Source organism: Populus euphratica, unplaced genomic scaffold, assembly GCF_000495115.2.
Source record: "Populus euphratica unplaced genomic scaffold, PopEup_1.0 scaffold157.1, whole genome shotgun sequence".
In the NCBI taxonomy this organism is placed as follows: domain Eukaryota; kingdom Viridiplantae; phylum Streptophyta; class Magnoliopsida; order Malpighiales; family Salicaceae; genus Populus; species Populus euphratica.
In genome coordinates this window covers 115463-139518 of record NW_011500044.1, presented here as the reverse complement: position 1 = coordinate 139518, position 24056 = coordinate 115463, and the positions used below count along the sequence as shown (strand labels likewise).

The 24056-nt window shown below is 35.4% G+C and overlaps 5 protein-coding genes and 1 long non-coding RNA gene across 11 annotated transcripts; 4 read left to right on the top strand and 2 right to left on the bottom strand.

Moving 5' to 3' along the window:
• Positions 1–242: 242 nt before the first annotated feature.
• LOC105107353 (oxygen-evolving enhancer protein 3-2, chloroplastic-like) lies at positions 243–4145 on the bottom strand. 2 transcript variants are annotated; one of them, XM_011001246.1, is made up of 3 exons: positions 3723–4145; positions 3334–3629; positions 243–377 (listed from the first exon to the last, which is right to left on the bottom strand). In XM_011001246.1, the coding sequence occupies exons 1-3, from the start codon at positions 4030–4032 to the stop codon at positions 258–260; spliced, it is 726 nt and encodes a 241-aa protein (XP_010999548.1). In that variant the 5' UTR covers positions 4033–4145; the 3' UTR covers positions 243–257. The 2 variants fall into 2 exon arrangements, with proteins under 2 accessions (XP_010999548.1, XP_010999549.1); XM_011001247.1 differs by lacking the exon at positions 243–377 and adding an exon at positions 2989–3209 and having other exon boundaries at positions 3723–4143.
• LOC105107352 (uncharacterized) lies at positions 2056–3072 on the top strand. The gene is made up of 2 exons (XR_838862.1): positions 2056–2347; positions 2578–3072. It is a non-coding gene; the product is annotated as an uncharacterized LOC105107352 (long non-coding RNA).
• A 1398-nt stretch (positions 4146–5543) lies between the features above and the next one.
• LOC105107351 (kinesin-1-like) lies at positions 5544–11347 on the top strand. 3 transcript variants are annotated; one of them, XM_011001245.1, is made up of 17 exons: positions 5544–5786; positions 6240–6485; positions 6598–6742; positions 7276–7385; positions 7468–7587; positions 7713–7916; positions 8004–8213; positions 8289–8363; positions 8441–8587; positions 8674–8812; positions 8952–9061; positions 9482–9643; positions 9725–9930; positions 10125–10206; positions 10299–10403; positions 10486–10590; positions 10777–11347. In XM_011001245.1, exons 1-17 carry the CDS (start codon positions 5742–5744, stop codon positions 10966–10968), a joined length of 2403 nt encoding a protein of 800 aa, XP_010999547.1. In that variant the 5' UTR covers positions 5544–5741; the 3' UTR covers positions 10969–11347. The 3 variants fall into 3 exon arrangements, with proteins under 3 accessions (XP_010999547.1, XP_010999545.1, XP_010999546.1); XM_011001243.1 differs by having other exon boundaries at positions 8949–9061; XM_011001244.1 differs by having other exon boundaries at positions 6240–6488; positions 6601–6742; positions 8949–9061.
• A 416-nt stretch (positions 11348–11763) lies between these two features.
• LOC105107350 (thioredoxin-like protein CXXS1) lies at positions 11764–13577 on the top strand. Of its 2 annotated transcripts, none has more exons than XM_011001242.1 (3): positions 11764–12026; positions 12382–12504; positions 12616–13092. In XM_011001242.1, the coding sequence occupies exons 1-3, from the start codon at positions 11928–11930 to the stop codon at positions 12757–12759; spliced, it is 366 nt and encodes a 121-aa protein (XP_010999544.1). In that variant the 5' UTR covers positions 11764–11927; the 3' UTR covers positions 12760–13092. The 2 variants fall into 2 exon arrangements, with proteins under 2 accessions (XP_010999544.1, XP_010999543.1); XM_011001241.1 differs by lacking the exon at positions 12616–13092 and adding an exon at positions 13308–13577 and having other exon boundaries at positions 11765–12026.
• Positions 13578–15490: 1913 nt separating this feature from the next.
• LOC105107348 (transcription factor ILR3-like) lies at positions 15491–17850 on the top strand. The gene is made up of 5 exons (XM_011001240.1): positions 15491–15846; positions 16653–16715; positions 16829–16906; positions 16986–17148; positions 17322–17850. Exons 1-5 carry the CDS (start codon positions 15686–15688, stop codon positions 17586–17588), a joined length of 732 nt encoding a protein of 243 aa, XP_010999542.1. The 5' UTR covers positions 15491–15685; the 3' UTR covers positions 17589–17850.
• A 67-nt stretch (positions 17851–17917) lies between these two features.
• On the bottom strand, positions 17918–21097 carry LOC105107347 (uncharacterized). 2 transcript variants are annotated; one of them, XR_838860.1, is made up of 5 exons: positions 20115–21097; positions 18874–19008; positions 18607–18756; positions 18076–18511; positions 17918–17989 (listed from the first exon to the last, which is right to left on the bottom strand). XR_838860.1 is itself a non-coding variant. In XM_011001239.1 (4 exons), exons 1-4 carry the CDS (start codon positions 20928–20930, stop codon positions 18203–18205), a joined length of 1410 nt encoding a protein of 469 aa, XP_010999541.1. In that variant the 5' UTR covers positions 20931–21097; the 3' UTR covers positions 18011–18202. The 2 variants fall into 2 exon arrangements, 1 of the variants encoding a protein (XP_010999541.1); XM_011001239.1 differs by lacking the exon at positions 17918–17989 and having other exon boundaries at positions 18011–18511.
• Positions 21098–24056: the final 2959 nt, after the last annotated feature.

Genomic DNA, 24056 nt, shown 5'->3' with positions numbered 1-24056 from the left:
GGAAGGTTTAAGGCTGCAAGGAAGTTTCTCCAAGAGGTTTTTTTTTTTTTTTCCCATGTTCTTACGAATACAAATATATTAATTGGAATTATCTGATAGTTAAGAGATTCGGCTTCAAACTCGAGTTCGAGTTCGGAAAGAAAACTTAATTTATTCTATACTCAAGTTAATTTGTTCAAAAATATAATATAAAAAAAAATTGAAGGAGGTTCAGTGAGAATATTTTGATGAGATAAATTAATTGAGCTTCCATGCAGTCATCGTAAAAAAAATGCTGAAGTAAATAGAAATGATAGAGTGCACGCTACCACTGTCTGAGATGAGCACTTCTGCGCTTCCGGTTCAGGGATGCTCTTATTCTTCGCTGCATGGTCCAGCTGAAGAAAGAAAAAAGAACTCCACTAACAACTGAAAATGTTTGATGATCAAAACAACGTTTGCTGTGCTGTATTAAATGCTGCTGACAGCTCAGATATGAACTCTGAATTCGACATGAGCAAGATAGCAGATTGGAAGGTTCAGCAACAGCAGAACAACAATTTAACATTGTAACAAAAGGCAACTCCTGAGAGGCAGAGAAGAATACAGGAAAGGGAAAGCGCAGAGCAGAGATGGAATTAAAGAGAAACGAAAGAGCGAAGGAGAGGAGGGGGAGAGCAGCAAAATTATCTGTGTTCTGTGACTCAAAATTGCAACAAGACAATTGGAAAAAGAGGAGGAAAATGTCCTTACATACCCGAGGAAGTTGGCAGAGATTGTATTAGTGGAAACTTCAGATGTCTCGGTTGTAGACCAGTAGAATCACAGAAGTGTTTCTGCAGCCCATCTCCCCAGTCTCTCATAGAGACGAGTAATTGCCGCGATATGTTGAACTCTCCAGAAATCTTCACCGTGAGACCGCTCTATTTTCTTGATGAATTTTGAAGGCATATCCCACAGAACCAGGTACTCTATACTTTTAAGGTGTTCGAAGCCAATTGGCACTGTTTCTAGTTCCTCGCAAGCTGTGATGTCTAGTGTCCTTATCCCAGACATTGCTCCTTTCGCTACTCTGATGTACCGCAAACTCTCCTATTGTTGGAGACTGCTTCTTAAGCTTCAAATATCCTCCGCTGTCACAGCATAGTTCTTCCCCAATGTAAGCTTGGCGGAGATCAAGCTCGACCAAGCTAGGCGATTCCTGGAGGGCTTTCAGCGGGTCGCACTTCAAATTAGAGTACTGAAGCACTAGCTTGGAAATATATCGGTGCGAAGCAATCCATCCTGGTAAAGCTGACAAACAACATTTGAGGTACAGACGTTGGAGATATTTTGGGGGAGAAGAAAGAGAATCTAAATGTAAGAATTCAGCACTGTTCATTGCAACAACGTACGATGAAGTAAGGTGCTTCATCTTGTCCAAGGAAAAAGCCAATCCTCACATCCAAGATACTGGTGAGCTTTTCTTCTCCTTCTACTAGCCATGAAATCAGCAGATGTTTAGGGTTCTCTATTCCCACAACAGCAGCTTCATCTATGTAAAGAGAAGCTAACCAGGGGTCATGCCATTTCCCTACCGTGTGGCTACACTTTATTCGAAGAAAATGCGTTTCTTCTCTCCGAAATGGCCTTTGCCCTTGCCTTAATGCTCTGTAACTGGACTGCCTCCCGATTTTGAGCCTTTAATTTACGGATGTAACGATAGGAACTGCAAAGAGAATGGATAAAACCATTTCCTTGAGGTGGTGGTGAGCGGAGCTCGAGAATGTCTTCAGCATCATAAGCCACATCTCTCACTTGTTTCACCCCAACTTGCAGTCCTTGATCACTCTCACTTCTTGCTTCTGCATCCTGAAGGAAAGATTTCATGCTGTATAAATCATCCCTTACCTCATCGATTCCTCCCCTAGGTCCTCCTAGCAACCGAGTTTCTTGTGCTACGAAGGAAGCCAGTATCTCTAGCACTCTCTTCATTGCTATCATGGCCATGGCTTCTTGCTCCAAGAATCACCAATCTTCTCCTTCCTCTAGCCCAAAAATTGATGAAGTTTACTCACTGGAAACAATAAAACACCCTTGATTTACTTTCAAGCTTAACAATTTCTTTCCAGTGCTCTATATACAAGAAAGTCAGAAGTCATCAGAGTCTCTACCTATGAGATTCCAGTTTTGTTTAATTTTTTTAACTAATACCCCACCATCCATTGACCTGAGAACTAATCTAAAATTACTTATACTAACTTAAATTAAAGTAAATGCTTTCTTTCATACGATAATTTGAGTTAATTCTCTCTTTTATCTTGCAGTCATGGTCCTCCTAGGCCTTACCCTGGTAATCCTGAAAGGAATGCAGCAAGATCGCTAAAGTGTGGGTTGTCAACTTTAGTTTAATCCTTTCTTTAGTCTACTTTCTTGGAGAATCATTACGATTGCTAATGTACAGTTCACTTCATGATGTTTTTCTTAGAATTGCTAGATAAAATGGCTAGGAAACAATCATCATAGAAGTTCTGTTCTGTCAAACAATAATGTTCAAGTTCTTGATTCTGACTTGTTTTATGAATGCTGACAGCTACTTTCCTTTGCTTGATTATATAGAGATTGGATGTATTGCTAAGAAGCTCACCGGTAGAAAAATTAACATAACTAGGTCTGCGGCTGGATTTCCTGCTTTCGCTGATTGTTTCCTTATCTGGTGCATCCGTTTTATGATGATATAGTTTATGAAAGCTTGTAGAAGCACTCTTCTAGTAAAGAAACCAGATGTCATTGCCATTTGATGAAGTCATTATGATCTGATATTCATGATTCTGCTTTCACGACCTATGATTTTCATGCTCCGAAAACATCATTGCCTGACAAGAGATATAGCAGTTTAATTTTCCAGTGATCTATTGCCCATAGGTTTTCTTCTAGTATGAGCTTTCTTCTTGTGCTTCCATTAGTTACTAATTGGCCTTTTTATGTCAATCAAATTCATCTATTTAGCATGTTCATGATTGCCCCATAAACAGAAAATGAAGGCACTAATTATTCTTTTGCAGAACTAGAATTCCTTCAAAGAACATCCAAAATGAAGTGTCTCACAAAAAATTTTCACAAAAGCTGAGATCAAAATACATGAATTTCTCTTAACCAAGCTTAGCAAGAACATCATTCAGAGCAGATACAGTCTGAGCATAGTACTTCTCTGCTTCAGGGGTGCTCTTAATCTTTGCTGCATGGTCCAGCTGAAAAAGAAAAAGGCAACTCTTTAATAACTGAAAGTGTTTGATGATCAAAACAACCTAATCCGATGGTGTTTTTAATGCTATCAACATCAACAAAATCCAATCAAATTAATCTATTGCTCACATTGCTGATGGTATCAAAGAGTTTTCCAGTAAGTTCCTTGAGGGATTTCTTCTCATCCTTGGACTTAGCAGATATAACAGTGTTGAGATCATAACGAAGATATGAAGACTTGAGGCGAAGATCATTTTGGACATAAGGCCAAGCCTTCTTGTCAATCAAACCTTTCACACCAATGATTTCCTTAGCTGACTCCTTAGCCCTTGCTGCTGCCGCAGCTGGGGGGAGTGGTTGCAAGAAAAACCTTTCTTTCAATGGCAGGACCAAGTCTCTTGCTTCATCAGAGTTCAACGTCCCAGCTGCCACCACACCAATGTGGGTCAACATACATAGTTGGATATATTTTACAAATAGCAAAATAACCAAGGAGGATTATTAATTCATGAACTTACGTAGTCCGCCAGAAGGAGCGGGAGGAGGGCCAACTTTGATAGGGAGAGAGGCAGCAAGAACAGCTTGAACAAAAGAACCAGAAGCCAAACCAGCAGCAACAAGACCCAACATGCCCCTACGGCTAGTTTCAGGCTCACCGGACACTTGTTGCTGGGCTTTAACAGTAAGAACAGGACGTGCCACAGCCACACGAGCGGTGTTGCTAGGCACATTCAACAACCTGTTTGAACCACTTAGCTGGAGGCTACCTTCAAGGACAGCCTGAGATGTTCCACGTAGGCCAGCCATTGAAGCCATTGCCTGTGCCATGTATCAAATTGTCTCTAACAAGCTCTGTGCTGCTCAATTTGATTCACTAAATATACTTTTTTGGAGAGCTGATTTTGCTTGTCAATGTGTTTGTGATGTAGATTGGTTCTTGAACTACCATACCTTATCTGCCCAACTTTCTACTTGGATAAGCTGGATATGGTTTTCACCAATCATTGCTGTACATGTGTAACCTGGGCTTCATGCTGGTTTGGTCTCTACTTTGGACTGGTAGAATCATGCCGAGTGAATACTAACAGTACTTAAATCCTACCGTTAAAATTCTTCAATCCTTGGGTTCCATTCTAGAATAATTGAAGTTAATTGCACCCAAAATTTGTCTGGTAAATGCTGTAAATCATCAATCTATTTTCTATTGGATAAAATAATTTTTTAACAACTTGGTTTTTATTTTAAAAAATAAACTATATTCCATTCATAAATTATAAGCTATATAATGGAGTCTAAATTTCAAATTTATGCATAAATTTATAAAAAAATGCTTTTTGAACAATAAGATAAAAATTCATTGAAAAATAAAAATTATAACTCCATAAAATAAAATAAAAATTAAAAATAAGATGGGAATCAAATCTAATAATAGGGTGGAAAAATCTCTCACCTCTCATGACACCAACTTCAACAAAACAAGATTAGAATTTCATGCAAGCGGAAGCTAGTAGAATGACACCACCACAAAAATCACAAGAAAAAGACATAAAAGGTTTAATGAGTGAAAAATATTGTAGATATGAACCATGAATTCATAATTTTTTTTCCTAAAAAGTAAAGCACATGATAGTTACCTTTTTAAAAAGTTTACATGACCTTTAAATAGATTAGAAAACTTTATCTTCACTAGAAAATAACAAAGAATTTAAAAACATTAAAAAAATAAACAAAATTTCTGAATTAAAATATAGAATTCAGAAAAAAAAACATAAGAAAAATCGTAAATTTTTTCATAATAGGAGCATCAATGTTTTAAATGTGATTTTGAAAAATCTGACTATCTATTTAGCAATACAATGACTATCGTAAAGAAAATTATCCTTAGAATCACCTATAAATATTTAATCCCAATCTAATAATATCATAATTTTAATAAGTTAATTAATCTTGGCTGATTCATTTTTTTTTTTTATATTTCTAGATTTGTCCCATTAATTTATAAAAACATCTATTTCATTATTTATATAATTTATGTGAATTAAATCATCTAGTAATATCAAATTATCACCCAAAAACTCAGAAACACTATGTTTACTACATCAAATTTTCTTGTTCACTTTCTAGTCAGACCTAATAAAAGTTTGATTCAACCATCGAATGCTTGATGGATTGGGTAAAATTGTCATCTCTAGTTGGGCTATGGTTTACAAGTTTAGCGATCTTCATAAACTGGGCCTGGAGTAGTAGTTCAAAGTTTGAATTTTGTGAACCAAATTAGGGCCCAGTAAAGTACACTTTTCGAAGAGTGAAGGGCAAAACAGTAAGGAAGTACAGGAAGCGCCACTTCTCCCAATTTTGAAATCAACGACTCATTTCAAATTTCACTCTCCGCCCAAAACTCTCCCTGTCTCTCTCAGATCTCGACTCTCTCTATCTGGTTAATCAAACAAAACCAACGGTCCAAATCCAATCTTGGCTTCTTCCATTACAACGTTGCTCAAAATCAACGGCTCTGATTGACACTGCCTTTGATTCCAATGGCTTCTAGGAACCAGAATCGGCCACCTCGTAGTCCTTCTTCCGTAAGTAGTCCTGCTTCTTTTTTTCCCCTTTCTTGTTGCTGTTTTTGTAAAGGGGCTGTTTGGTTGCAGAGAAAATAAGAAGTTTTGGATCCAGGAACAATTGAAGAAATTTAGATGATTGTAGTTGTTTTTGAAGAATAATATTGATGGGTTTTGTGTTTTATACTGTTGACAAGTATGCGAAGCGATTTTTATTTTATTTTAGTTTAATTTTATGCAATAAATCTTACGATTTTGCCTTAATTCCGGTTCTAATTAGATATTTATACTTGATGCTTAATTTTTCGGTAATCTCATTGTTTTTAACTGGTTTAGTTTAGTCTGTAATTTGTCTTTCTGGGTTTCGAATTTGGGTTCTGCTAAGTTGATATTTCTGTTTTAATTGACATTTACTGTGTTTGATTGAAAAATTATGGCGCTGTTTGATTGAGTTTTTATATTGGGTTTTTGTAGAAGAAGGAAGGGGTGGAAGGTATTCCTTTAGATAAGCGGAGGAGGATTGGGATGGGAAGAACAGGAGGAGCTACGAATGTGGAGCGCAAGCCATTTGGTTCTGTTAACAGGAAGCTGGATGTTACTGCAACTAGTGATGTGGGGAGCTGTGCTGAGGGTTCGGATTGTGGCAATGTTGAGTTTACCAAGGAAGAAGTTGATGCGCTGGTCAATGAGAGATTGAAGATGAAAAAGTTTGATCACAAGGTTTTGTTTGGTTATTGTTGTTTTGTTTGGTGATTTTGGTTTAGTGAAGGATACTGTTTGTTGGGTTGGTTTTGTCTTTCTGAAGTTTGGTGCTGTTGTTTTGTTTTGGCAGGGGAATTTGGAATTAGTGAGTGAACTTAATGCTAGGCTTAAGGTTTGTATCAAATGGTTCCAGAAGAGAGATGAATCCCATGTCGAAGAGGAAGGAAAGCTTCAAATTGCTTTAGATGCTTTGGAGAAAAAGTGTACCGAAACTGGTATTTTGTGTTCTTTTAATGTTTCTTTCCAGTACTGCATGATCTTATGTTTGTCGACAAGTGATTGACAGTCTAATCTCTTGCACACACCCACAAACATTGACAGAGTTGATATATCATTCATAGGTCAGTTCCACTCTTGACAGTAAATTGATAATAGAACCCGATTATAGCTCCCCACATCGGCACATCCATCATGTGTTTCCACGAATTCCATACATAATTTAGTGAACCATTAATTAATTTAACTCTAGGCAGAGCACGTGATGTCCCTTGGGAATTGATATAACTTTTGTTCTTGTGTGAAATAAGATGGGTTCTATTGATTGTTAACTTATGTTTCAAAGTTTAGCTAGTAATTCATCTTTACTAGATTACATTTTAACTAGCATGCTATTTTGATCACAGAGTACCATTCAAAAGTCTCCTTTTGGCTGGTTTTTTTTTTTTTTCTTTTCTTATTGTTCGACTAAGATGTAGGGAATCATGAAGACAAAACAGCTTTTAATGTTGATTCATATGTGTTCTTCCAGAGGCAGAGATGAAAAACAAGGAGGGGAGATTTAGTGCAACTATTAGTGAGCTGAGGCAAGATAATGCTTGTTTACAAGAGAGACTTTCAAAAGAAGAATCAGAAAAGCTGGTAATTTTTCAATTTTTCACTTTCTGTTGTGATATTTTCTTCCTGTTTCAACTTTATTTGGATTTTGTGGTTTGGCAACTAGGATGCAATCGCTTGTCATAGAAAGGAAAATGAAGCACGAATTGCATTAGAAGCTTCGCAGGCTTCTCTATCAAAAGATCTTGAGAAAGCCCAACAAGATATTTTAGCTGCCAATCAAAGGGTAATTCCCTTTAGTAACTCTTGCATCTTTATTTCTCAATGCTAATTCAATATTTTTTCCCTTTATGTTTCTTAAATCTTTATGTTGCTTCACTTAATGATTGATAACTTTGATGAAATTTTCAGGCTTCATCAGTTGATGATATGTACAAGCGATTGCAAGAGTACAACTTGAGTTTACAACAGTACAATAGCAAGCTGCATGCTGAACTTGAAGTTGCTCGCGAGTCTCTAAAACGTGTAGAAAAGGAGAAGTCTACTATAGTCGAGAACCACAGTACATTAAGGGGTCGCTACAGTTCATTGCAGGATCAATTAAATTTAGCCAGGGTATGTTCCTTTCAAGTAGTATCAATTTAACAGCTTGCAAGAATAGTTGGTTTCTTTAATTGTTCTCTTACATGCTGTATTTTCTAGACTGCTCAAGATGAGGCTTTGAATCAGAAAGAAACATTAGCAAATGAAGTGAAATGTCTCCGAGGAGAGTTGCAGCAGGTTAGAGAGGATCGTGATCGCCAAGTAGCTCAAGTGCAGGTTTTAACTTCTGATGTGGTGAAGTATAAAGAAAGTACCGGTGAATCCTGTGCAAAACTAGAATATCTGATGGAAAAAACAAAATCCTTGGAGGTTTGTTCATACTGACCTTATTCTGCCTTTTATTCGTTATTTAGCAAGTATTTTAAGATTAAGCTTTTGTTGCAGGAGACATGTTCTTCTCAGAGGGAACAAATATGCTTGTTGGAGCATCAGCTCACTGCTGCAAATGAAAAGCTGAAGGTAATGGAAGTTGTTGATCTTGTGCATCAAGGATATACTTAAGGAAATCTAACAATATCTTCATTTGTTTGTTTTAGATGTCTGATTTATCTTCTATAGAAACAAGGACAGAATTTGAAAAGCAAAAGAGAACTGTACGTGAATTACAGGAGCGCTTAGCAGAGACAGAAAATCAACTAGTTGAAGGAGAGAAATTGAGGAAAAAATTGCACAATACCATTTTGGTAAGGTTCTTTTGTGCTAACTCATTTATACATTCAAAAGAAGCCTTGGATGATGGTGCTAACAATTAAGAAATCATGTGTTGCAGGAGCTAAAGGGTAATATTCGAGTATTTTGCAGAGTGCGTCCCGTGTTGCCAGATGATGGTACTGGGTCTGAGCCACCAGTCATTTCTTATCCTACCTCAACAGAAGCTCTTGGCAGAGGCATCGATGTAATACAAAGTGGTATGTACATGTTTCTCAACAGAAATGCACCTAATAATAGGTAGTTTACATTTTCATTAACATATTTTTATTCGGTGAAATCCGTGCTTTCTTTATGAGAAATTTTTTTTTCTAAAATTTCTGGCTTTTTTTTCAGCAGGACAGAAATATCCTTTTACATTTGACAAGGTGTTCAATCATGATGCTTCTCAGCAAGAAGTTTTTGTTGAAATATCACAGCTTGTACAGAGTGCCCTTGATGGCTATAAGGTGATTCTGCTGTCTCTTTCTCTTGTACTTTGGGATATTTAAAAAAACAGATTTAAAAATCTCTCCCTTTCTGGATTGAAAAGTTGAACAGAATTCAGCTGTAATTGTCCAGAATGAAACGGTCTCTTGGCTATTATTCTTTAAAGAAATTGTAGAGGAATGTAATTGTATTTGTGAAAGATGTTTTAGTTTATTATGTTGATTACAAATACGAACTTTTATTTTAAATTTTTAATCTTGATTGTCTCATACCTATGATTTCTTGGCTTATACTGTTTAGACGTATTTGAAAGTGAGATTTTAAGTCGAAATTAGTCTTCCCATTTTATAGTTAATGATTTTGTTCATCTGATAGATCTAGTTGGTTTTAGCCATGGTTAAGATATGCACTAATCAATGCCAATATACCGCTCTTGGCAGGTATGCATCTTTGCTTATGGTCAAACAGGTTCGGGCAAAACCTATACTATGATGGGCAGGCCAGAAGCTCCAGAGCAGAAGGGGCTGATACCACGCTCTTTAGAACAAATATTTCAAACTAGCCAGTCCCTTATGGCAAAGGGTTGGAAGTACAAAATGCAGGTATTCATCTAAAACTATTTTACAATGTCTAACACTGACTTCCTAATCTATTAACTGTTTGTTTTTGGTTTAAATTTGCAGGCCTCAATGCTGGAAATATACAATGAAACCATTCGTGATTTGTTGTCGACAAATAAATCGAGCAGTACAGAAAATGGAGCTCCAGGAAAGCAGTATACCATCAAACACGATGCAAATGGAAACACCTATGTCACTGATCTAACAATTGTGGACGTTTGTAGAATGGAAGAGATTTCCTCTCTACTTCGGCAAGCTGCCCAAAGCAGGTAGATAGAGTAATTGCTTTGATACCTAATGACTTCGCCTTGTCATGCAAATTTGTAGAGTTGAATTAATGTTATGATCTATTGCATCGTTTTTGGCTTAACAAATTTTGTGAGGAAATGCTACTGCTCAGTGCATCGTATTAAAGATTATAGTTAGAATTTGAAAAGTTTTGTTTGCCTGTTTGTTTTTCTAGGTCCGTTGGTAAGACCCAAATGAATGAACAGTCTTCAAGAAGCCATTTTGTGTTCACATTGCGTATATCAGGAGTAAATGAGGTGCTTATTTGTCTAATGATGTAGTCATGGAGGATCTTAAACTTTCCTAACTTATTGATTCATATGCTTGCTACCATTTCTTTTGTTGCCAGGGTACTGAACAACAAGTGCAAGGAGTTCTAAACCTCATTGATCTTGCTGGAAGCGAGCGACTCTCGAGGAGTGGGGCAACTGGAGACAGGTTGAAGGAAACTCAGGTATGCTTCATAATAATCCATTATTGCAAACTCTTTGTGATTCTCCTCAATGCTGTTATGCCAACTTGTTCTACATGATCAGGCCATCAACAGAAGCTTGTCATGCTTGAGTGATGTGATATTTGCTTTGGCAAAGAAAGAGGACCATGTTCCTTTTAGGAACTCAAAATTGACTTACCTTCTGCAGGTAACATTACTTTCAGGGCCCTTACAAACTCTATGCATCTTTTACTTGAACGAAAATACTTGTTCGGATGAGAGTAGGAGTCAGCGTGTACATGTAGCCTAGTTGATAACTGATACTTCTAATTATGTTAGTTGTTTCTGGATGATTAGCTAAATTTTAAGATTTTATTTTTATATTTTATTACAGCCTTGTCTAGGAGGTGATTCCAAAACCCTGATGTTTGTCAATATTTCTCCGGATCCTGCTTCAGTTGGGGAATCTCTGTGTTCCCTTCGGTTTGCAGCCAGAGTTAATGCTTGTGAAATTGGTATTCCTCGACGTCAAATGCTAGCTCAAATGCCAGCTCGACCTGCAGATTCGCGCTTGAGTTATGGCTAATCTCAATTGCTTCTGTTGTGTGTATCACCACACCTTGATGCTAACTTCTGTTTGTGGGTCATTGTTGTGCCATTTGGGGTTGTTTGTCTGTAGATGTTCCTGAGCTAATAATTTGTATCATTAGAATTACATGTTGAGGTTAGGATCTTGTGTTAGTTCCTTGTTATAGTAGTCATCAATTTGTTGGCTTCCTGACCTTGATCCTTGGATGTCAGAAATCCATCAATTGGTGAACAGGGTGCTATATTATCTAACTAGTCTGAAGCTAGAAGATGAGTTTCATTTTGACAATGTTATGTATATCACATTCATAGCCTATCTTTATAAGATATTGTATTATTACTGTTTTGATTAATTCACTTCGATTTTTCTCGTTTTTTATTTTTATTTATATTGAAAACTCTCAACCTATCTCCCCTTGTTCGAAATCCTCCTACAAAGTGGCTGCGTACTTGACAATTTAAAGGGTAACTCTAGCCTCCTAGTTGATCAATTTTGGTTTTCTACTGTCTTGCATGGACGATGAGGCTCAAGAAGCACTTATGTTTTATGCTGCTAGAGTTTATGGCAGGATTTCTGTTCAGAATGAGAACTTTTATAATTGTTGGATTGTGTGGATGGACCTTGTATGGATCTCTGGCTAGGGTTTAAAGCCTTGCTGTACGTGTATTAGGCTTACGTTTACTATTAAGCCTTCGAGTTGGTGATAACCTTGACCCAACCAAAGAAAACGTGGACCCTTCTTCACCTGGGCATTTTGCCCTTAAAAAAAGGCTAGAAGGATAGAGGGAGGTTATATCTAAATTTAAAAACGGAAAATGACATTAATGTTTGGTGTAATCTGGTTGTGAAAGGAATAAACAAGAACAAGCAGGTTCTAGATTCTTAAACAGCACGGAAAAGCATAAGCCCAGAAGTTAAAGAAGAGAAATAGTAAGGAGAAAAGGGAAGGAGGTGACATGGAAAGCGAAGCCACCAATAAGTCAAGAGTTGTAATGGTAGAGTCAGAGGAGTCTTGGGACTTCTATATCTCCCAAGCCACCACTCAAACCCGCCCTGTAAGTTCGTTTTCTTCATCATCTAACTTCACAATTTGCGTGCAAAGGATTCAAAGTGTAAAGAAACAAGATTGGCAATTCTGTAAGGGTATAAATCAAAACAAAGTGTTTGCAGTTGAAATATTGCTTTTCTTAAAACTGTGCTCGTTGATTTTGTGTTTTGAGGAGTAAAGCATGTGTCTTCCATGGACTTCGATTGATAACCAGTTAGAGTTTTGAATGAATTTTCCGCCAAGTGTGAGAAGTCAAGATGAGAGGGTCTCTTGTTCCTTGCTGATGGGATATTTTCCGCCAAGTGTGAGAAGTCAAGATGGAATATTTTCCTTACTGATGCTGGGGCCCCATGTTGTTGTAGATCGCTGTTCACTTTACTTCCTCATGGTGTATGCCATCAGTGGCCATGAACCCGGTTTTTGAAGATCTGGCTTCAGCTCATCCAGATATCCTGTTTCTCACTGTTGATGTGGATGCTGTCAAGGTAATCAATTCATTGTTTGACCCCAAGAATTGCACATATCTAGCCATCCATGCTTACCTTTCGGCATACGAAACAAGTCTTTGAATATGTATGCATGCATGTATGCTGCAGATATTTGTTAGTGCTATCTTTACAAAGATACGACTTCAAATATTTGGTGATTTGATTCCTTCACATAAGGCTGGGAATGAGCACCGTGTGGTTTCTAGTGGAAACTTTATTCTTATTGTGATTGATATGAAAGATCATCACTAGTAGCCTATGGTGTAAAGATGGGCACATCTTCTTCATATTGGAACCTTACCAGTATCATACAAAAATACGAATTCCCACTGTCATGTAGCCACAGAACCTTGAGTGGACTCCTTGACTCATCTGAACCTTTCCAAGTTTCCATAAACGCCAAGTAAATCTTATGCCATGAAACCTCTAGCTGAGAATATGATGGTAGCCTGAAGGCATCTTTGTGGAGACTTCTTGGTCGAGCAATAAACTTCTGGTTCTGATGTGGGGTGTTCAAGTTTCCTCTTTTGCAGTGCTTTTGATGATTGGAACCTTTTTTTGTTCCAAGTATCGATTGCTTTGCACAACTTTTAGAATACTTTAATTGATTTCTAATCATAATTACAAGACTCATCCTAGCCTAAGACTCGTGTTGTGGATTAGATAGATTGATTTGGATCAACTCAAGCCATGATTTTTTTTCTTAAAAAATCTCTAAAACATCATTGTTTTGATAAAAAAAAAACCCAAGTTTTTTTATCATGTGATTTCGATACATTTTTGTATGCTGGTTTGGTTAGGAAGTAGCTGCTAAAATGGAGGTGAAGGCCATGCCAACATTTGTGCTGATGAAGGATCGTGCTCAAGTTGCCAAGATAGTGGGTGCAAATCCAGAAGAGATAAGGAAAAGGATTGATAGTTTTGCTCAGTCCATTCCTGCAAATATTGCAGAGTCTCTGTGATCTTTATGCATACGTGCGTGTGTATGTGCCCGTTGTTGTCCACTGCTACTTCAAGTGCCTGTGGCCTGCAAGAGCGATTGAGATCTTTAGTCCATCCCCCTTTCATAAAGTTTACCTACCTTATTCAATGGAGCTCATTTATATGTGATTAAAATTCCCTAATTTATTATATGGAGGAGAGTCGTATAGATCAAAATTGACTATTTAATTGATGTAATGGTTATTGTCAAATATTTATATAATATGATTGGTTAGATAAATGCAATTCATATAATATTTTTTTAGGTTGTGTGTTTAGTTTGGAGGTGTGGTGATTTTTTTATCAAAGAAACAATATCTTTTAAGTCTAAATCATATATTTAAAAACTATAAAAATATATTTTTTACTCGAAAAAACACAATCTACCTCCCATCCAAATATTTACAAATCACAATTAACAATTATATAATCAATTCCTTCAACCTACCTCCTCTTAATAAATGAATGAAATAATTAATACTGGGATAATTTAAGCAATTTTTGTTCTTCCTAGTTATAATATTTTGGATTGTATTTTTCTTAATATAAGTGGTATTTGTGCACTGTTAGATTACTATTTTGAAATAAATAATAAAAAAATTTATTTTTATGTAATTATATAAATTTATTTGAAAATTATCTTTGAATGAATCTGTTTTCTATTTAACTAAATATATTTTTATTATTAAATATATGTATTTTCTATTCCAAAATACTAACAAAACATAAAACATAAAAATGATATAATCCCGTAAAACTCTCAATTATTTTCTAATTTAAGTTATCTATTATTTATAGATTTTCATTGATTTTATGCATTTACCACACACGATAGGTGGTAAGTCCAAATGTGCAAATCTATTTTAACATACATTACATTGAATTTAATTTCTAAATTTCTAGCTTTGCTAGATGCAAACAATATCCACAATTTGATCCAATCTAGGAAAGTGCTAACAATTTCCAATGTTTTTACATCTTTGTGGATTTGATTCAAGCTTTAACCAAAGCAAATGAGAAATCTATCAAAACCTACTTATATGAGAGGATTTCTTGGTAAAAATGGTACCAAATGGCCACCACTACAAAAATCCAAACGTGGTAAGCTTCATGCAGGATTATGCATGAGTTCTTTCTTCATAATATCATATATATAAATGGATACCATCATAAAAGTATTTCTACTAAATATACAATTCTATGACTTCACCAAACATAATAATAATAATAAATCCACCAAAAATCTATAGTCTTGGTACTTGCTTACATATCATACCATAACCATTATTCCCAAAACTACCAAACTTAAAAATAAGAAAATAAAAATAAAAATAAAAATAAAATCCAAAACTGCCAAATAAAAAATTTGAACTCCCCATGGCTCAATAGTCTAAAAAAATTAGCAATTTTGTTTTTGGATTTTTCAATTCTAAAACTAGCAAATATTTTTTTAGTTATATTTAATTCTATGATTTCGATTTGATAATCGTGTTCATGTATTTGCAATACTTAGATTATATTTGCCTTAGTTTTTAGTCATGTTTTTCTGTGTAATCTGGTTTAATTTTATATAATATAAACAATAATTGTAAATACAAGGGTAATAATAATAAAATCAAAACTAAAAATAAAAATATAATAAACAATCCAAATCATAAATACTTATTATATATTCATCTTCTCAAAAATTATAAATTTGTGTCATAATTGTAAAATTTGGATTAGTTTAACAAACTAATTTAATATTTAAAATAATTTAAATTAAATAATTTTTTTTGATTAAAATGGTCCAAAATACGGATTAATCCATTTATATGATGAAAACCCGATTCATTAACTATTTTTTTAAATAATATTTTTTTAATTATTTTAAAGAATTCTTTTCGAGGAATCAACTCGAGTCTCTTACCTATAACACGAGCTGCCACAGGTCAACCCGAATGTGGGGTGGCACCTATAGTGTTATGTTGCTTTCTATACTTGCTTGCTTTGCCTTTTTCTTGACTCGTGGTGCTAGTGGAGCATAACAGAACGTGACTCTTGAAAATAACAAATATATTCTTTTTCCTTCATTCTTTTCCTTTTCATATCTCAACCAACCTAACCAAATTCACTCGTGTACTTTTCAGCATTTTCTTTTCTTTCCACCACGGCGGCTCACCGGAACACACGCCGGGAACATTGAATTCCGGCGGAGATGGTGTTACCTAATGAAAATGATAACTGGGTTTTTGATTGTGGGTTGATTGAAGACATTTCGGTCCCTGGTGGTGACCTTCTTGGTCTTGAATCTCTTGATGAAACCCCGAATGGGTCTCTTTGGTCTTCTCATAATTTCACTGATTCTGCCTTCTTAAGGTGCCTTTTTATGTCTCCTTTTGTTTTACTCGCTTTTTGATTGGTAAAGTTCAATTCTTTTTTCCTTGGTAACAGCATGTTGGCAGCTTTGTTGTTGTTTTGTTTAGAAATGTGGGTTTGATTTGTGAAATTTGTATACTGTGCTGTCTGGAAACACTAAATTGTGTTGCTTATTGGACAGGACGACTAGAGGTGTCAATAGCCAAATGGGTTTTACAAGTTCTGTTTGCTATCAACTAATCTAAAATTTGTATAAAGAATAGGACCTAGTGGATTTATTGATATATTTTTGAGTTTTGTAGCAATATGATTGTTCTTCTGCTGTTACAGGTTACCACCTTTCCGAGGTTGTAATGATAGCATCATCAAATTCTCTTAAAGGGTTGGAATATTGTTAATTAGTTATTGTTTTTTAAATATAAGAAAAGGGCTGTTTTTTTTTTTTTTGGTTGATTCATGCATTGGCATATTTATTCTGGTTATTGGTATTGCTATCAATGGTTTTTTTTATTACTGGGATTTGGATTAACTTCTTTTCAGAAATGTGTAGCTAATATGGTTGAATGGTTCAATGTACTTTTTCACTGGGACTCATAATTGCGTGGTTTGAGGTTTTCAACATGAATTTAATTGCCAATTACTTGCTTTTTAGTATATCTTTTTCGACACTGGTCCGGGATGTTTAGCAACACTACATCTATGAAAAGTTTTGATTTCTGGCATGCTGATTTTGATATAAATGAATAAACTTCATCTTTTTGATAGGTATGCTAATCATCATCTCTCTCTACCCCTTTTGTTTTCAGTGTGGAATTCAATAATTCATATGAGAATTCAGATGGCCATAAGGACAGTGGGTGTCGGAAACGGTACAGTGTACACAGATTAGTCATAACTTGTTAGTTATTCCTGGATTTTTCTCCACATCTGCTTTTGTTGTGATCTAATCTGTTTTTTTATTTTTTATTTTTTTGTATGACAGAGTGAGGCCTGGATCAAGTAATGCAACTGGCTCCAAAGCATGTAGAGAGAAACTGCGGCGGGATAGGCTGAACGACAGGCATGCTGTAGTGCCCTTCTAATGCTTATGTTCTTCTCTCTCTCTGTTATTCTGATGTTTAGTTTGACATGGACTCCAGGTTCATGGAATTGGGTGCTCTTTTAGATCCTGGAAGGCCTCCTAAAGTGGACAAATCTGCTATATTGGTTGATGCTGCTCGAATGGTGACTCAGTTGCGAGATGAATCTCAGAAGCTGAAAGAGTCTAATGTGAGTCTACAGGAGAAGATCGATGAATTAAAGGTGTGCCACGGATTTGGTATTCAGTAATTTTGCATTATATTTAATACATAACACCTAAAAAAGGTTCGAAATACATGTTTATAAATTGTATATAACCTGTTATTGTTAATAGTATGCAAAGGAACTAGACAAGTGTGGTTGTCATTTATGTTCATTAAACTTTGTACATGCAGGCGGAGAAGAATGAGCTTCGTGATGAGAAACAGAGGCTAAAGACAGAAAAGGAGAACCTAGAGCGGCAAGTGAAAGCCTTGAGGACTCCACCAAACTTCCTGCCTCATCCGTCTGCAATTCCAGCTCCATTTTCTGCCCCAGGCCAAGTTGGTGGCAGCAAGCTGATGCCCTTTGTTGGTTATCCTGGAATTTCTATGTGGCAGTTCATGCCCCCTGCTGTTGTTGATACCTCCCAGGATCATGTTCTACGCCCTCCAGTTGCTTAAGTTATTCAGGCAGGGATTTTATGTCTATGTTCTCGCAGAGCATGGAAGCTTTTGTTGCCTTTACTAACTATGATTCTTGTTAATGGTCACAGATAATGTTTGTCTTTCAATCATCTTTCGCTGCTCTGATAGATTGGTTAGTATAAGAATGTATGAGTGCAATCACAGATGGGAAACTTGGAATCCTAGTGATCGCTGGAATATCTTGTAATTTCCATTAATCAAATTTGGTAATTTTGCTTACCAGTTTTTATCTTTCAAATACGCTGCTCATTTCTCGTTTGAGAAAGATGTTTATGTGCACTGATGTGTAAAAATTGGAAAATATCTGCTAAAAAAGCAGTCATAATTTTATTTCAAAGGATCTTATCTATCCTGGCTGCTCTTGATGACTATCTGACCATTAGAAGGAATTGCATTTATTTTTTCGTTTTCACGAGTGTATCACAGTTGGGGTTGGAATGGTGTTTAGCAGCCAAAAGGAAACTCTGCCATCCAAGGCTTTCAGGAATTACTATACAAATTGCTTTTGCTATATGTAGTTCTTTTTATTTCAAGCTTGGCACTCAAAACTGAACCTAATCTAGGAGCTAATTACTAACACAAAACTTTCTTCAACAGGGTAGTTTGAACCCCATGTTTCTCCCAGAATTATAATCCACCCAAACATTAAGAGCTCCAAAGCTGGTCATCAGAACAGTACTCAAAGCCATTACTGTACTAACTGAGAATACAATCATTGAAGCCCTGCCATATTTTACTATGGCCCCCTGTACCACCAGCAACCCAAGAAGTGACGCAACAAAACAAATGACGGAAAGGATGATGGCGGTATCAACATGATCCATGCCCAACAATAGATACTGTAATGCCGACATTGAAGATGAAAAGAAAACCATGAACGAGCAAGTTGCTGCAGTTATCTGCACAGAAAAGTGATGGTTTGAAATTGTTATAGCTGGAAATCAATCTGCATTTAGTAGCTAACTGATTCAACGTAACATGAGTTGTAATTTACCTCAGGTGCTATTCCAACTTGAAGCAGAAGTGGGCTGATAAGCATTCCACCTCCAATCCCAAAAACTCCTCCCAACATCCCTGCTAATAATGCCATGACTGGGAAAATCAGCTTATTTGATGTTCCACCTCCTGTTAGGTCTTCCATGCCCTTCACAGATAACTCTGATTTTTAGATTATGTTGCTCAAATTCTTATCAGAACAGAAGTGACATTAAAACTATCGACTGCAAGTGGCTAAATATTTCTACTGTGGTATGTTGAGCACCTGCTGGTTTATAGTTTGATGTTGGCAGCTCTCTTTCATGTACAGTATCAATGCTGTGAAAATTATTGCAAGAGGAATTTGAAGTGATGAGACAACCCAATATCCAAATCCACAGGACTCCATTGGTATAATACCCTGCATGTACTCTAAACTGTCACATATGAACAATACTCCAAAGGATAATGCCTGTATAGTTCGAGATACCGATCGCATTTGACAAGGTAAAATCTACTATTTAATCTTCATTCAAATCAAGAAAATCTTCTTTATCTGCCTAATCATTAGGTCGTGACTAGCAAGCTGTGCCTGCTGTTTTCAAAAAAATTATCATAATCTTCCTAATCATTAGTCAGTGACTTGCAAGAAGCGCCTGCTGTTTTCAAGAAAATCTTCCTAATCTGCCTAAGCATTAGTGAGTGACTTGCAAGCTTTGCCTGCTGTTTTCAAGAAGATTTTCTCAATCTGCCTAATCATTAGCTAGCGACTTGCAAGCTGAGCCTGCTGTTTTCGAAGTTCAGAAGAAATCTATTGCATCAAATACATTGATGATGCTGTCTTTTACCAATGAATATTGATGATCCAACAGAAGGGAAAGCCAAATGATAAATTAATATCATTGTGGCAGAATTGCTTGTTTTCTGCATGCATATCCTGTTCCAGATTCCACCATTGTTGAAGTCCAAAATGAAGTAACTTTGAACATGGCTTTCCTTATATTCCACTAGAAAGAACCAACTGGAACATGATATAGCCTGGACTCATCCATAGTTCAGCATGAACTTCCACAAATAACTCTTACAAAGTTCCTCTAGGAACAAAATTAGAAGAACGGTGTTTTTCATGAATAATCTCTAGACTATGTATATCCTTGATGAAGAGTCTGCTGGGCATGGCTTATGAGAAGTCATTTTTTACTTTGAGTTATAATTCAGTAGTTTTTATTAAAAAGATATGTAATATTAGTAGAATCTAAAAGTTAAAATTTTCATCTTTTGATTAAATTAAAATCTTGACTCAATTTTATAACAAATTCTCGATTTCAATTAAAAATTATTTTTAACCATATGAAGTCTGCATCCAGAGAGAATCACTAAAGTTGCAGAAAAAGGATCGCAGAGCTATCGGAACAGTTTCAATCATCAATCTTATGTAAAATCATGTAAGGAAATACCAATCTTATGTAAAATCTTGCAAAGAAGAAGAAACTCACAAGGAGAATTAGAAACAGAAATGAGTCATACCTCTCCATACCGATTGCCTCGAAGAAGATAGAGGATGGAGAAGGAGAACCAGATGATGAATAATATCCCCAACTTCATCCATGGAAACTTCAATACGGAACTAGTTAATTCTACACCCAAAAGAGGCTCCTTGACACTGCATATCACCTCTTCACTTCCCTTAGTGCTCGTCTCATTTTCAACCAATCTATTTTCCAAATTCCCACTTCCATTTCTATTCACTTCTTCCGATTCCAACTTCCAATGAAAAACGCCATTCTGACAAGTCTTAAAGGTAGAACAAGCAAGAAAAACAGCGAACAAAATTGTGACAAGCCACTCTGGGAAAACAAGATTACAAATAACCCCAACACTAACCCCTAACAACATGCACGGTTCAGACAGAATTGCAATATCATAGTCTACCAAGGTCTGACCACCGAACTTCGCACTTCTTGTAAACATGTTACACATGACATTAGCAACAGACCCTCCAGTGACCATAAAAGCTGAGAAACTTGAGGCTGTTTTCAGGTCTAGACTTGCCACTATAGTTAGTATTGGAATATACAACCCCCCTCCACCAATGCCACCTGCACTAGATATAGAGGCAGCTATGAAACATAAAGCTCCAGCTATCACCATAGAGGGTGCTAGTTTCAATCCTGTTTCTTGAGATTGTATGTGATGATGACTCCACTGACCAATTTTGTCAAGAAAAAGATCGATTTTCAGATTGTTTGAAAGGGGTTGTGTTTCTTCCGCTCTGGACTGGCTAAGAGCGATCAAAATGGCGAGGGAGACAGCTAGCCATTTCAGGATGGTGTTGGCCTTCATTTGCTAAGAATTCTGGGTGCTGCTGTGGTGTGCCAAAAAAGGGTTGTATGGGTGTTTTTATCAGAGAAAAGGAGGATCTTGTGTCCGCATGGATTTAGTGAAGAAAGAAACAAAATCAGTCATCATCAACAATTAGTAAACAGACACCTTCAGCTAAATCTATTTCCACTAGGCAGTAACCTAATGGTCATGGCAGGCAGGCAGGCAATTATTGAACACATGATCAATTGTCTTATTCTGAAGTTGGAATCAATCAAATGACAAACTCCATCAAACGGATTTTGATTAATATTTTATTCAGAGATATCTTGGATAGAATTTGGTAAGATTTTCCTTTCTGTTGGAGACGTAAGATCATTTTTGATGTCTCAAATTCTCATACAAGATCTTTTTCGGATAATTAAGGATGTATTCAAATTAATTTGTACGTAAATTAAAACTAAATTTTATTTTTGAGCTATTTTAAAGGCATACCTTCATATTTATCTAATATATTTAAAAAATAAAATTTCCTGATTATCGATTCAAGATTCAAATTCTTTGAAGTAAAAGAAAAACAAAGAATAAATATAGTTAAACATCGAGTCCTTTGGATTTCTCAAATGAGCTTTCGAATGATATTAATAATTATGTGGAATCTATGGATGGAGCCCATTTTATAAAGAGTTTAGGACTTGGAAAACCATACCAATTACTTAATAATAGTTAAATATCATTGGAAAAACTAATTAATAGATATTTAATTTTTCAAGAATTATTATAAAAAAATAGTCGTTTTGTCTTTTGAGATGACCCAAAGACTGGAAATGCTGTGGAGGAATCTTACATGGATTTACTTAAAGAGTACAGCGGTGGCATTCTAATCACCTTTTCTGTATCCAAAATCGTTTATCGAAGAATATGCTAGTGATAACTTTATTAAAAAAATTAATACTCATCAGGTTTGAAAGTGGTTATATTTCTGTAATTAATGGAATGTAAAGCGACAATGGTTATAATCCATCGTGTGTAAATTAATGTGATCATATTGCTCTTTTTTTTAATGAGATAGTTGCATGCCATAGGTGAGTGAAATTCAAACAAGTATCCCCATATTATCATTAATTATCGTGTACGTTACTAGAAAGTTAATAAATACTAATGAAAACCTTGATGAAAATTATTAGTCAATAATTTCTAATTGAAATAGTGATGCAACATTTCCGATGATAATTCCCAATGGAAATTGTGATAGGATAGAAAAAAATAAAATAAAAAATAAATTTTTATTAATAATTTGACACATTAGCAATGCTGATAAAATTACCTCCCTATGAAATTCCATTGGCAAATATAAATGAATTAAAACCCTAGAGTTCTCTCTTCCCCTTATTTCTTTTTCAACCTTATGTCAAAAAACAACCCCTCCCTGTATATTTTCTAGCGAATTAAGCCACTCTCCTTACAAATCCGACCATTTATGCTGCTAACATTGACCTATATTTGTTGGTAGCATTTGCTTCCTTCTCGTTTCTATTTTTTGTAAACTTTCACTATATTAAACAAGCAAGAAAACCTAACTATTTTTTTTAATTTATTTATATTTTAGATTAATTTATTGAATTTTTCTTGGAATATAACAAGTGGTTTAGATAGCCTGTTAAACCCATGCAACTTGACTAGGTAATGCGAGCTTAACCATAACATGAATGTTTAAGTTACATATGCCTAAGTGAATACCCTTCTTGAATAGCAGTCAAGCTACAACACCTCCTTATCGAATGGTTTGTATCAAATAATAGACATTCACACATTCTATTGGAACAAGTTAGATTATGAAATGGTATCATGGCATGTCTATACTAAATGTATGGCTTACTTGACATCATCTTTTATACTTAATAATAAACCACCAACTATTAAGAATTATTATCTCCAATGATGACCTTTAAAGACATTTGTAACAATGTTTTCCTCTCTTTACCCTTGTCTCCATGCAATCTAAAATGATTTATAGCTATATATATGTTTTTACCTAATATCTAAAGGCCTAACTCTCTTATTCACTCTTATCTTTTCTTTTTTTTTGAACTTGTGTAACATATATAATTATTAACATAGGTCTTTTGGACCACTCAAACATAAGTTATGGCTTTATTAATATCATTATCAAATCCTCCATTTATTCATCCTTTTATTACTCAAATAAAATTATTATTAAAGGGAAAATGACTTTTCAAGTTGTGGTAGAGAACTGAAGGAAGCACCATCACTCTTTTAGTTATCATAAAAGTCATTTCCACAATCATATAAGGTGTTCCCTAAGCAAAATCTCTATAAAAAAGGAGAAAAAAACATTAATGTATAGCCATATTAGGAGGCATTATAAAGGTTATAAGAGGGATTACCCACCTTTCTAACACTTTGTCAGCTAGCCTTAAGCTGAAACACTCTCCGAGTGAAGTGAAATTCTTAATTATAAATCTAACTGAATTGAAATATTATGATATTTATCAAGCAAGGACCTCTCTCCTAGTCTATCATATTTTAAACATTAAATTGCCTAATAAATTCATCGCTATAAGGATAAACTTTGATTATTGTAATGATCGCATTAACCTTCAAGAGCATGTCCAACATATAATGAATATCTTAGAGTTGATCGTTTAAGATTAAGATACCATTATGAAGTTCATCTTAGAATGTTTAATCTTGACTCTATCTTAAGTTTTAAAAATTGATTTGAAAAATTCATTGCTAGTTTTAATACCAACATCCGTGTTAAAAATTGTTTCACTAAGCTCTTCACCATCTCTCAGAAGGAAAACAAAAACAATAAGGCTTATATTTTTAGATTCAATAAAGATGCTAGAGGTGGATAACCTCCTAGAGCTAGTTACTATAAAGATTTTGATCAATAAGGTTATACCTAGGCCTTGTATAGAGACCTATATGCTTTCATGAGCAATCACCTTTTTTTTCTCAAAGTAAAGTAAGTGATAAGGAATACTATTTGAGTGAAAGAAAATAATATAGTTCAAGAGGCCTATCCTTTATTCTAAAAAAATAAAATAAAGACAAGGTTAAGAGGGGTAAGCCCTGCAAGCCTTCTAGGAGAAGGAAAATAACATAAATGAGTCAATTCAT

Bases quoted from the DNA above. Each gene is read 5' to 3' on its own strand.
- LOC105107353 (XM_011001246.1), bottom strand. From the start codon at position 4,032: ATGGCACAGGCAATGGCTTCAATGGCTGGCCTACGTGGAACATCTCAG. The intron at 3,630-3,722 runs GTAAGTTCATGA...GTGTGGTGGCAG, and splicing joins CGCTCCTTCTGGCGGACTAC to CTGGGACGTTGAACTCTGAT. The intron at 378-3,333 runs GTGAGCAATAGA...TTCTTTCTTCAG, and splicing joins TCTTTGATACCATCAGCAAT to CTGGACCATGCAGCGAAGAA.
- LOC105107351 (XM_011001243.1), top strand. From the start codon at position 5,742: ATGGCTTCTAGGAACCAGAATCGGCCACCTCGTAGTCCTTCTTCC. The intron at 7,917-8,003 runs GTATGTTCCTTT...TGTATTTTCTAG, and splicing joins ATCAATTAAATTTAGCCAGG to ACTGCTCAAGATGAGGCTTT. The intron at 8,813-8,948 runs GTATGTACATGT...CTTTTTTTTCAG, and splicing joins CATCGATGTAATACAAAGTG to CAGGACAGAAATATCCTTTT.
- LOC105107350 (XM_011001241.1), top strand. From the start codon at position 11,928: ATGGAAAGCGAAGCCACCAATAAGTCAAGAGTTGTAATGGTAGAGTCA. The intron at 12,027-12,381 runs GTAAGTTCGTTT...ATGTTGTTGTAG, and splicing joins CCACCACTCAAACCCGCCCT to ATCGCTGTTCACTTTACTTC. The intron at 12,505-13,307 runs GTAATCAATTCA...TGGTTTGGTTAG, and splicing joins TTGATGTGGATGCTGTCAAG to GAAGTAGCTGCTAAAATGGA.
- LOC105107348 (XM_011001240.1), top strand. From the start codon at position 15,686: ATGGTGTTACCTAATGAAAATGATAACTGGGTTTTTGATTGTGGGTTG. The intron at 16,716-16,828 runs GTACAGTGTACA...TTTGTATGACAG, and splicing joins GACAGTGGGTGTCGGAAACG to AGTGAGGCCTGGATCAAGTA. The intron at 16,907-16,985 runs GCATGCTGTAGT...CATGGACTCCAG, and splicing joins CGGGATAGGCTGAACGACAG to GTTCATGGAATTGGGTGCTC.
- LOC105107347 (XM_011001239.1), bottom strand. From the start codon at position 20,930: ATGAAGGCCAACACCATCCTGAAATGGCTAGCTGTCTCCCTCGCCATT. The intron at 18,757-18,873 runs GTGCTCAACATA...TTATCTGTGAAG, and splicing joins ATCAAACTATAAACCAGCAG to GGCATGGAAGACCTAACAGG. The intron at 18,512-18,606 runs GTAAATTACAAC...TTTTCTGTGCAG, and splicing joins AAGTTGGAATAGCACCTGAG to ATAACTGCAGCAACTTGCTC.